The sequence below is a fragment of the Pipistrellus hanaki genome, assembly GCF_964339955.1.
Source record: "Pipistrellus hanaki genome assembly, chromosome: 2".
NCBI lineage: Eukaryota > Metazoa > Chordata > Mammalia > Chiroptera > Vespertilionidae > Pipistrellus > Pipistrellus hanaki.
The window spans coordinates 93049493-93062366 of NC_140504.1; the positions used below are offsets into that span (position 1 = coordinate 93049493).

At 36.8% G+C, this 12874-nt stretch overlaps 2 protein-coding genes across 4 annotated transcripts in view; both read left to right on the forward strand.

Annotated features, from left to right (window-relative positions):
* Positions 1–12874, forward strand: part of USP25 (ubiquitin specific peptidase 25) — a 176388-nt gene that overhangs the window by 76734 nt on the left and 86780 nt on the right. For all 3 annotated transcript variants that reach the window (XM_084875916.1, XM_084875917.1, XM_084875918.1), the window contains exon 7: positions 4409–4546. In XM_084875916.1, coding sequence (XP_084732042.1) covers positions 4409–4546 — 138 coding nt within the window. The remainder of the gene's footprint in view (positions 1–4408; positions 4547–12874) is intronic.
* Positions 1–12874, forward strand: part of P2RY13 (purinergic receptor P2Y13) — a 403762-nt gene that overhangs the window by 18292 nt on the left and 372596 nt on the right. The gene's annotated exons all lie outside the window — the stretch shown is intronic.

Genomic DNA, 12874 nt, shown 5'->3' on the forward strand with positions numbered 1-12874 from the left:
ATAATGTAGGTCTTTTGTAAAACTGAACTGGTGTAAGTTGAACTTTCAGAAAGTGGAAGATACTGTTTACTACACATTTTGGCTTAGGAACAAGCTTCAGAGAACTCTCTACTTTAGATAATGTGGGGAACATGTGTATGAAAAAATATATATAATGGATTATAGAACTAAAAGCAAGAACTATATATAAAAATTATTGAAGAAAACCTAAGAAAAATTTAGTATCTTGAGTTTAAAAGATGTCTTAAGTAAGATAACAAAAAGGCACAAATCATTAAAAAATTGATAAATTAGACTTCATTAAAATTAAAAACTTATAATCTTTGAAAATTATATACAAAAAGAAAAGGCAAGCCACAGACTGGAAGAAAATAATAGCAAAAACATATATCACAAAAAGGAATTGTATTTAGAATATCTACAGAACTTGCACAAGTCAATAATAAAAGTAACCTAGTACTGTACTGGGAAAATATTTGAACACATACTAATATATGTAGATATGCACATGAAAAAATGCTCAACATTTGGAAAATGCAAAATGAAACTAAAGGTGCTGTATACCCACAAGAAAAACTGAAGTTAAAAATATAACACATATGTAAGTGTTGAGGAATGTGGACCTAGAACTGTCATTACACTGCTAGTGGGAATGTAAAATAGTGCAATGCCTTTGGAAAACAGTTTGGTTGTTTCTTAAAAGCACCTACACAATCAAGCTTTTCCCTCTGGGTTTTCACTCAAAAGAAATGAAAGCATATGTTCACACAAAGACATATGAAGTAATATTCACAGCAGCTAGAACAGGTTAATGGATAAATAAATGTAATATATCTACATAATGGAAGACCACTGAGTAATAAAATGGAATGAATTATTATTAATATACAGTCATGAGTGAAGCTCAAAATAATTGTGCCTATTACAAGAAACCAGACTAAAACAAATACATAGTGTATGATTTGATTTATATAAATTTTTAAAAAAGGGACCATGTTTGCCTGGAATGATGAGAAAGAGGAATGAGGTATGAAGAACCTTTGGGGAATGATGGATAGGTACGTTATCTTGATTTTGGTGATGCTTTCGTGAATATATATGACTGAAGCTCTAAAAAGGAACACTTTATACTATACAGTGCAGTTTATATCAGTTATACTTTGATAAATGTGTTTGAAAAAAGACAGAGACCAATATTTGAATAATTTTTATATGTGGTGGTATTTTCATAATTTAGCCAATACAGTAGCTGCTTTTAACATCATTTATGGTTTTGCCACTTGAAATTTAAAAAGCCATAAGAATTGTCTGAGAGAAAAAATCATATCTAATAAAAGAGTAAAATGCAAATTAACCATCACTCTGCCATGCCCACCAGCCATGCCCACCAACCAATCAGGAGTGAGTATGAAAATCCAGCCAAGATTGCTACCGCCCCAGAGAGCAGGAGGGAGGCTTAGGTTTCCCCAGCAATGGAAGAAGCCAAGCTTTCCACCTGCCCTTGCTAGCCTAAACCTCCACTTAAGGCTACAAAGTTTCAATGATAGAAGATACATGTATCCAAACAAATGATGGTAGACATGGAGCTGGAAAGAGCAACAGGCTAGGGTTGCCCCCAGCAATGGAGGAAGCCACGCTTTCTGCACACCCTGGCTGGCCCAGGCCTCTGCTTAAGGCTACAAAGTTTCAGGTATAGAATATACATTGCCATGGAGTAAGAAGACTTGGCTCTGCTCCAGGCTACAAAGTTTCAATTGTAGAAGATAAACCCCAGATACCAGAGCCTCTGCTCAGGTTGCCAGGGGGCGTGGCCAGCCTAAAAACCACCACAGGCCCCTCGCCCAGGCCACCCTACACCCCAAGGGAACCTCCACCCTGATCCGGGACACCCTTCAGGGCAAACCTGCCGGCCCCCACCTGTGCACCAGGCCTCTATCCTGTAATAAAAGAGTAATATGCAAATTGATCATCACTCTAGCACACAAGATGGCTGCCCCCATGTGGTCAAAGATCCTGCTCCCATGTGGAGCAGGCAGTAGGGGAGGGCAGTTGGGAGGGACCCAGACCTATAGGGGAGAGCAGTTGGGGGTGGGTGGGAGGAGGATGGACGGGGACGGGGACGGGACGGGACGGATGGAGACCAGGCCTGCAGGGGAGAGCAGTTAAGGGCAAACAGGCTGGCAGGGGAGTGGTTAGGAGGTAATCAGGCTGGCAGGCAGAAGCAGTTAGGGGCAATCAGGATGGCAGGTAAGTGAGCATTTGGGAGCCAGCAGCCCTCGATTATGATAGGGATGTCCAACTGCCCACTTAAATTGGACCTAAACGGGCAGTCAGACATCCCTCAAGGGGTCCCAGATTGGAGAGGGTGCAGACTGGGCTGAGGGACACCCCCCAGATAGGAGAAGAAAACCTAAGAATAGGTTTGGTTGAACTCCTGATTGGTTGGTGGGCATGGCTGGTGGGCATGGCAGAGTGATGGTTAATTTGCATTTTACTCTTTTATTAGATATGATTTTTTCTCTCAGACAACCTGTGCATGAATTTCGTGTACCAGGCCTCTTGTTTCATTATATTAAAGTATTTTACTTCTTAAATATGCTTTTTAGAATTCCACTTAGTTTTCAAAAGTTGTTTATTTTATCTTTGTGACTTGGCAAGGAGTGTCTCAAAACACTGCACTGACTTTACATATAGTGATAAATAAAGAAATTGATCTCAGGAAATTGAGAATACTTATGAAAATTATTTTGTGGATTAAAATTTGTAGAACTTAAATTTTTAAAACTTATTTATATAGGACATTGTAGGGGAATAGGAAGTACCACAGAAAAATCATGGATCAGTTTTCTATCTGATTTAAAACTTTTGCATTTAATGTCTATCATCAATAAGGAATTTCTTATACTTAAATAAAATCCATATTCTCCATAACTTAGCATTTTTATTTCAGACAATACTCTTTGTGATTATTCTATAGTTTTGGATCAAATGACAAATATTTAGAATCAATTTTATTCCCATACACCTATTTCTTGGAATTCCTTTTTTAATGGATTCTGGAAAGAGCTATTTCTATATTGTTTATATTAGTGGGAAAGCAGTTACACACACACACACACACATACACACACACACACACACACACACACACACACATCCCTACAGTTTTATGATGATGATAATTCTAACTCTGTAAACTTGGAAAACTTTTCTAATATTTAAATAGCATAATAAGTTTTATCTGTTAAAATTGATAAATTAGACTTCATTAAGATTAAAAATTGTAATCTTTGAAAAATATATACAAAAAGAAAAGGCAAGCCACATACTGGAAGAAAGTATTGCCAAACATGTACCACATAAAAGAATTTTATCTAGGATATACATAGAACTTGTACAAGTCAATAATAAGACAAGTAACCTATTACTGTTTTGGGAAAATATGTAAACATATACTTCACCAAATAAGATATGCAAATATGCACATGAAAATATGCTCAACATTATACTAAGTCATTTAGAAAATTATTACTGCAAGAACTAACTGTATAAGAACTAATTTTGTTGCCATAAATTATTTCACTAACTTATGTGAATTACATTATTTTTAAAAGTTTCCTTATTTTAAAGTAAATTGCTCATTATTGATAATATTGGGTTTTTATTCTTTGGTTTAATCAATCAGTAAGAATTGAATGTGTGCTTTGTGTATCAAAAATTGTGGAAGAGATATAGAGGTTCTTACCTTCGAGAAGTTTACAGTCTTATTGAGAAAAGTAAGTAAGATTTCAGAAGAGCACTAGGTGGAAGATACATTAGGATCTAGATGAATTATTAGAATAATATTAGTCAGGATCATCACATGACAGTGGTAATTAGTAATTTATTGTTGAATGAAAGACATTCATTTTAGTAGGTATACAGTTTGAAGGGGTCGACTTAGAGAGGTCTGGGAAGGCTTTATGGAGGAAGAGGGATTTTTGCTTAAATGGGTTCATTTAGGTAAAATTCTTAAATAATGCCTGGTATGTAATTAACACCCATTGAATGGTAATGATGGTTATTGCTGTCCTCAGCAGCATCTGTCCTTGCTGAATGGAAAAGGATTATAATAAACAAACTTTAATGAGGAGGATATTCTTGCTGGGTAATGACATGATTTGCTATGAATATGTGGTATTTATGCTGAAATTGAGAGCTTAGCCTAGATACTTTGCTGTTTTTGTGCTTGATTCCTTTTTTGAGTGTCCTACATGACACTTTTTTAATTATGATATATGAGTGCTGGACTCCTTTCTATTCTATATTACTTAAATTTTGGTTTAATTTTTAATGATTATCTATATACCAATAAAGATTTTGTTAATCTTCTTTTAAAAGTGTTTTGTTTTTTTTCTTTTTCCATTAGGAGCATCGGAATTTGCCTTTTATGTGTGAACTGAGATATCTATTTGCACTTCTTGTTGGAACTAAAAGGAAATATGTTGATCCCTCAAGAGCAGTTGAAATTCTTAAGGATGCTTTCAAATCAAGTGACTCCCAGCAGGTAGTTTTATTGTGCTTGCTTGTTTATTATCAATTTGTGTTTCACTTAATCTAATTGTTCAGTCAGCAGTTTTTTCAAAGATTCATATAATTAAAGATGTTGGTAATGTTAACATAAAAAAACCATTGAAACCTGTAAAGAATTTTTGTGAGTTTATTTGAACCTCAACATATTGAGATAATGCTCCAGAGAATGGCAGGTAACATTGTATTTATACATTGCAATCAAAGGAGGGACATAGGTGTGTTCCATGAAAGTCATTAGTGGTTGATTAAGGAGGTGGGATAAAGCAAAGCGGTGGGAAACCCCTGGGATTGGATAAAAAGTAAAATGTTGGACACATACTTAGGTGGGTGCAGGAACAATTAACATGATAATGAAGGAATTTATGGTATCTGTCCTGGTGCCCACCACATTTGGTTGTACCCCAGGGGCTCCAGAAAAAGGGAAGTTACAAGTTACCCAGATATTTCAAGGGTATGTTATCATAGATGCAAAAAGACAGATAGGCCCAGTTAATGTAAAGGTTGACCTCGTCAGTGAAGATACCAGCCTAGGATATAACCGCCCACCATAACTGCGTTTAGTTAAAGTTTAATTTCAGACCATCCTTTGTGGTTACTTTAGGTCTCAAGACTGCCATACAGGGCTCCCCTGAGCTTGTCAGGTCAGCAAGTGGCCCCTTTTATCCACCGTATTAATCTTTATTAAAAATAAGCTGGAGTCATTTAGTAAAACATTTATTTGGAGGAATTATTTTAAATTAAAAAAAGTAATAATGATCTTAAAAGTGTTAAGATAAATCAAAGTATAATTTATATTATCATGGAAATTGGTAAGTAATAACAATGGGTAAAAGTATAAATTCTCTAAAACATGTAATTGAAAATATTCAAAAACGTGTCATAACCCAATACCAGTACAGTGTGCCTGCTTTTGAGATGCAGCTTTTTGCTGGCAGGTAATAGTTTTCCTTAATTACTCAGAAAGGTTTCTGATCTACATTAACTTAGTTATGTTGCTTTTTTTTCCTTCTAATCTTTATGTAGTGCTATTTGAAAGTTTAAAGTGGGTGGTGCAAGGGCTGGCTAAATAGCCATCTCAGATGGTGATGAAAGAAAATTGAATTTATTTAAGGAAAAGGGAATGGGAGATGGGGATATCCAAAGGAAAGGAGTACACAGAGAAAAGGGGACCTTGGAGACCGGTTCAGTGGGTTAGCCACTGCCCATTGCTCCCCTAGTTGTAAGATTCTTGGGTTCCCTTACATGCCTATGGGAGAATGGGTTTTTTCCAGGTTAGATTCCTCCCCCGAATCACCACCATTTTAGCTCCTACTGCTCATGCCTCATAGTAGAAGGACCTCCCCCTGGGCCATCTTAGCTTCCCCCAGAGGAGTCCTGGTACTCTGGCTGGTTGTACCCTGGGGAGATTGGAAAGCCAGTTTTTCTTCCCTAAACAGGATGGAGAGATGTTAATGTTAATCCCCTTGGCAGGGAAATGCCTCTGTCACCTAGTGTGCATGAAGCTGTGGCTTCTGACCTAATTAAACTTAGCCAGTTTTCTTCCTTTCTTTTATTAATATTTAGCTAGTCTAAGCTAACAATACCAGTATTTGTTTTCATTTATTGTTTTATTAAATTTCTGAGTGTCCCAATGCCTGTTAGGGTAGTGTTTTATCTGTTACAACAGTTTTTAAATACATCAAAAGAAATAATATTCCTAAAAGTGATCCCAAACCGCTATTTTAGGGCACTCTTTCTGGTTATAAGTGTTACCAGAGAAATTATTGGGCCAGATTTCCCAAATAAGGAGTGTGAGTTGGGTTCTTGGGGTACCATTGAAATAAGAATTTTCAGAAACTCCCACAGAAGAATGAGATATAGTAAAAGGCTTTATTTTGAGTTTATTTTTGTGTATGGTGTAAAATGATGGTCTATTATTTATTGATTGATTGATTGATTGATTGCACGTATCTGTCCAATTTTCCCAACACCATTTGTTGAAGAGACTGTCTCTGCTCCAATGAATGCTCTTGCCTCCTTTATCAAATATTAATTGAACATAGTGATTTGGGTCGATTTCTGGGTTCTCTGTTTTGTTCCATTGGTTTATGTCTGTTCTTGTGCCAGTAGCAGGCAGTTTTGAGAACAGTGGCATTGTAATATAGCTTGATATCTGGTATTGTGTTCCGTCTAACTTTGTTCTTCTTTCTCAAGATTGCTGCAGCTATTTGAGCTCTTTTTTTATTTCATATAAATTTTTGGAGTATTTGTATTAGATATGTGAAATATGCTGTTGGTATTTTAATAGTGATTGCATTGAATCTGTAAATTGTGTTGGGTAGTATGGACATTTTTATGATGTTGATTCTATCAATCATGAACATGGTATATTCTTCCACTTGTTTATATCTTCTTCTATTTCTTTTTCAACATCCTGTAGTTTTCCAAGTACAGGTCTTTTGCATCTTTGGTTAAGTTTATTCCTAAGTATCTTATTTTTTTGTTGCAATTATAATGGGATTATTTGTTTAGTTTCTCTTTCTCAGAATTTATTATTGGTATACTAAGAAAGCCATATATTTTTAGGTATTGATTTTGTATCCTGCTACGTAGCCAAATTCATTTATTAAATCTAGTAGTTTATTTTTTTTATTTTTTAAAATATATTTTAATGATTTTTTACAGAGAGGAAGAGAGAGAGAGAGTTAGAAACACCGATGAGAGAGAATCATTGATCAGCTACCTCTTGCACACCCCCTACTGGGGATGTGCCTGCAACCAAGGTACATGCCCTTGACTGGAATCGAACCCGGGACCTTTCAGTCCGCAAGCTGACAATTTATCCACTGAGCCAAACCGGTTTCGGCAAAATCTAGTAGTTTATTGATGGACACTTTAGAGTTTTCTGTTTACAGTATCATGTTATCTACAAATAATGAGAATTTTACTTCCTCCTTTCCAATTTTGATACCTTTTATGTTTTGTTTTATTTTTCTTGTCTGATCACTGTGGCTATGGCTATGTCTTCCAGTAATATATTGAATAAGAGTGGTGAAAGAGAGCATCCATGTCTTGTTCGTGTTCATCTGGGAAATGATATTAGTTTTTTGTCCATAGAGTATGATGATGACTGTCAGTTTATCATGTATATTTTTTTATTATGTTACGGTATGCCTTCTCTCTTCCCACTTTCTGTGAGTTTTTATTAAAAAAAAGGGGGGGAGGGTGTTAGACTTTTGGCTAATGCATTTTATGCATCAGTTGAAATGATGCATTTGATTTTTGTCTTGCAATCTGTTTATATGCTGAGTCACATTTATTGATTTGTGAATATTGTACCCTTGCATCCCCAGAATAAATCCCAATTGATCATTTATGATCATTTTACTGTATTGCTGGCTCCAGTTTGCTAAATTTGAGGATTTTAGGATCTATGTTCATCAGGGATATTGGCCTATAGTTCTCTTTCTTTGTGGTATCTTTATCTGTTTTTGGAATTAGGGTAATTCTAGCCTCATAGAAAGAACTTAGAAGTATTCCCTCCTCTTGGATTTTTTTTTGAATATTTTAAGGAGAAGTTAGTTCTTCTTTGAAATTTGTAAAACTACCCTGTGAAACCGTCCAAATCAAGGCTTTTGATTGCTTGGAGTTTTTTATTACTGCTTCAATTTCATCAGTAGTTATCAGCCTATTCAAGTTTTCTGATTCTTCCTGATTGAGTTTTTGAAGGTTGTATTTACTTAGGAATATGTCCATTTGGTCTAGAGTATCCATTTGTTTGAATGAAGTCATTCATAATATTTTTTTATGATCCTTTGTATTTCTGTGGGGTCAGAGAGGAAGCGAGAGGAAGAAAGAGATAGAAACATCAATGGAAGAGAACCATTGATGGGTTGCCTCCTGCACGCCCCCAACTGGGGATCAAGCCTGAAACCTGGGCTTGTGCCCTTGACTGGAATTGAACCCGTGACTCTTCAGTCTGCAGGCTGACACTCTATCCACTGAGCCAAACCAGCCAAGGCTCTGACTTTTTTTTGGGGGGGGGGTGGGAGGGGTCTTCTTTCTTTGTTTCTTGGTGAGTCTGGCTAGTGGTTCATCAATCTTGTTTATTGTTTTTAAGAACTAGCTCTTTGTTTCATTGATCGTTTATATTGTATTTTTTGGTCTCTATGTCATTTATTTCCACTCTAATCTTTATTATTTCCTTTCTTCTACTTACTCTGGGCTTTTCTTACAGTTCTCTTTATAATTCTTTAGGTTATAGTGTTAGGTAACTTAATACTAGATTTTCTTGTTTTTTTGAGTTAGACCTATAGTGCTATGAACAGGATTGCTTTCACTGTGTCCCATAGATTTTGGATTGTTGTGTTTTCTTTATCATTTGTTTCCAGGATGTTTTTTTGTTTGTTTGTTTTACATTTTAATTTCTTCATTGATTAAGATATTGCATATTTGTCCTCATCCCCCCATTACCTTCCCAACTTTCGGGATTTTTCTTTCTTTCTTCTTTGATCTTTTTATTAATCCACTCATTGTTTAATAGCATGCTATTTAGCCTCCATGTGTTTTATTGTTTTTGAGTGCTTTTATTGTAGTTGACTTCTAATTTCATGCAATTGTAGTCTCAGAAGATTCTTGATATTATTTCAGTCTTCTTGAATTTGTAGACGCTTAGGCTTGTGTCCTTAACATGTTGTCTATATTTGAAAATGTCGCCGAAACCAGTTTGGCTCAGTGGATAGAGTTTTGGTCTGCAGACTGGAAGGTCTCAGGTTTGATTCTGGTCAAGGGCATGTACATTGGTTGCGGGCACATCCCTGGTGGGGGGGTGTGCAGGAGGCAGCTGGTTGATGTTTCTCTCTCATTGATGTTTCTAGCTCTCTATCCCTCTCCCTTCCTCTCTGTAAAAAAATCAATAAAATATATTTTAAAAAAAGGAAATGTCCCATGTTCACTTATGAAAAATGCATATTTCCTAGCTTTGAGGAGGAATATTCTAAAGATGTCAATTAGTTCCTATCTCTTATTATAGCCTTTACTTTGAAGTCTATTTTGTCAGATATAAGTATTGCCACCCAAGCTTTTTAAAAAAATTTTTTTTTTTTATTTCCATTTGCCTGAAAACGATTTTTCCCCCATACCTTCACTTTCAGTCTGTGTGAGTTCTTTGTTCTGAGGTTGATCTCTTGTAGACAGCAAATATATGGGTTATGTTTTCTTATCCATTCAGCTACCCTATGTCTTTTGATTGGAACATTTAAGCCATTTATGTTTATTATTATTATTAATAGATGTTTGTTGGTTGCCATAGTGGAACAATTTATGCATGTGTTCCTGCTTCCCTTTCTATTCTTCTTTTACAACAGTCCCTTTAGCATTTCTTGCATTACTGGTTTGATGGTTGTAAACTCCTTTAGCCTTTTTTTGTCAGTGAAGCTCCTGAGTTCACCTTCAATTTTGAATAGCCTTGCTGGATAAAGTATTCTTGGATTTTGTCCCTTGATTTTCATCACTTTTTATACTTTATGCCATTTCCTTCTGTCCTGAAGTGTTTCTGTTCAGAAGTCTGTGGATAGTCTAATGGGAAATCCCTTGTAGGTAACTTTCTGTCTCTCTCTGGTAGCCTTTCTTTGTATTTTACATTTGGCAATTTAATTATGATGTGTCTTTGTGTAGGTTTTTTTAGTTCATCTTGATTGGGATCCTCTGTGCTTCCTGGACTTGTGTGATTTTTTTCTTCTCAAAGGCAGAGAAGTGTTCTGTCAATTTCTTCAAACAGGTTTTCTGTTCCTTGCTCAGGTTCCTTTACTTCTGGCACCCCTGTTATGTGATTGTTTTTTCATTTCTTGTTGTCCAAAAGCTCCCTTAAACTCTTCTCCTGTTTTGTTATAATCCCCCCCCCCCCCCCCATTCTCCCCAATTGCTACTCTGCTTGGGTATTTTCTGTCTTGTCTTTTAACTCCCTGATTTGGTCTTCAGCTTCCTCTAGTCTACTGTTGAAACCTTCCCTGATGTTTTTTATTGCAGCTATGTCATTCTTCATTTTCTCTGGATTTTTATTCATGGTGAATTTCTCATTCGGATCCTTATAATTCTCATTGAGTTGCTTGTAATTCTTATTCACATGTTTGAGCTTCCTTATAGCCATTACTCTGAATTCTTTTTAAAAAAAAATATATTTTATTGATTTTTTACAGAGGAAGGGAGAGAGCTAGAGAGCTAGAAACGTTGGTGAGAGAGTCATTGATCACCTGCCTCTTGCAACCAAGGTACATGGTTTTAAACTGGAATCGAACCCAAGACCCTTCAGTCCGCAGGCTGACGCTCTATCTACTGAGCCAAACCGGTTTCGGCTACTCTGAATTCTTTTTATGACAAATTTCTTGCCTCCGTTTCATTTAGTTCCTTTTCTGGTGATTTCTCCTTTTCTTTCATTTGGGGGTTGTTTTTTTGTCTCCCCATTTTTGCTGTTCCTATGTATTTGTTTTTATATATAGATCAAACTGCTTGGCCACCCAGATTTTTTGTGTTGGTCTTATGTAGTAGATGTTTTGTGGGACCGAGCAGTACAGTCTCTCAGATCTCCTGGGTTGGGTGTTCTAGAAGCCCCCCTACTTGAAATCTTTGGGTCTTGAATGTTATTGTCCCATTTCTAGATGGAGTGTCATTTTAGAGTGTCTGATTATGTGGCTTACTCCCAACCATATCATGCCAACAAATATGGAGGTGCTGCCTGAACAGCACAAAATACTACAGGACAAGACATGACACAAAAGGAACAGAAAAAGAATGTATACAAGACCCCTATCACCCCAACAGTGACCACCAGAGAAAAGAGAATTAGAAAAGAGGATGGAAAGAAAGGAAGGAAGGAAGGGAGGTAGGGAGGGAAGGAAGGAAGGAATTTGTGGAGAAAGCATAACAAAACAAACAAGTCAAAAAGCACCCAGAAATGTGGGTGGGGGAAGAGAATCTATAGATTAAATAAAGAATTAGAGGACCATGGTTTAGAAAAAGAAGTAGAGAAAAAATGAGGTATTATAACGCATTTTCTGGCGTATAAGACGACCTTTGAAACAAACAAAAAAAAGCCAACCGAAAATCGAGGGTTGTCTTATATGCCGAGTATATCCTGAAAAACGTCTCAATATGCCACTAAACGAATTTTCCAACTCGATCCCGCACCAATCACTGCAAGGCTGCTCAGACCGCCTCTCTAACTCAGCCAATCCAAGCAGGCTTTTTTTTTTTTTTTTTTTTTTTTTTTTTTTTACAGAGAGGAAGGGAGAGAGATAGAGAGCTAGAAACGTCAATGAGAGAGAAACATTGACCAGCTGCCTCTTGCACACGCCCCACCAGGGATGTGCCCGAAACCAACGTACATGCCCCTGACCGGAATCAAACCTGGAACCTTTCAGTCCGCAGACCGACGCTCTACCACCGAGCCAAACCGGTTTCGGCCCAAGCAGGCTTTTTATGCATGCAAATTATACATGTTCTGTACCCGAAGCTACACTGTGTTCTAGTAAAAAGCCTGCTCAGATTGGCCAGAGTCAGAGAGGCGGTCTATTATAATCTTTGAACCTTTGTTTGTTGTGATTGGCTCACTGTGGTACATATAGTTTTAGCACAGGAACGTTCTGTGTAGCCAAAGCTGCTGTATCAGGACACATACAGTGAGTTAAAAGGTACCGTAATAGAACATTCTGTGTGTAGCTGAAGCTACAGTACTGTATAACCCCGGCCTAAAAGATTAGTGGGTGTACAACAAATGGCTGGTAGAAAAGAACCCATCATGGCTCCAGCAAGAAGAAGGAAATTTGAAGCCAGTTTCAAACTGAAAGTTGTAAACTTTGCCAAGGAACACAGTAACTGTGCTGTGGCAAGACAATATAGAGTAACAGAAAAGATGGTCCGAGACTGGAAAGCAAATGAAGATGCATTAAAGAGTATGCCAAGGAGTAAGTGTGCATTAAGAAGAGGCACACCTTATTGGCCAGAACTCGAATAGCATGTAGCAGACATGGTTCTTGAGCATCATCAAAATGGTTATGTAGTGACACGAAACAAAATAAGTGTTTGCACTTCAGTGGGCCAAATCTAACCCAGATAACAGCAAAGGATTTAAAGCCACTGTATCCTGGAGTACTAGGTTCTTGGAAAGGCACAATCTGGTACTGAGGCAAAAGACCAAAATTACACAAAAATTACCTGCAGATCTTTGACGGCAAAGTAAGTCATTTCCATCAATATGTAATACAACAGCACAAGAAACATGGCTATGCATTAAGTCAGATCGGAAATATGGATGAAACTCCTATGA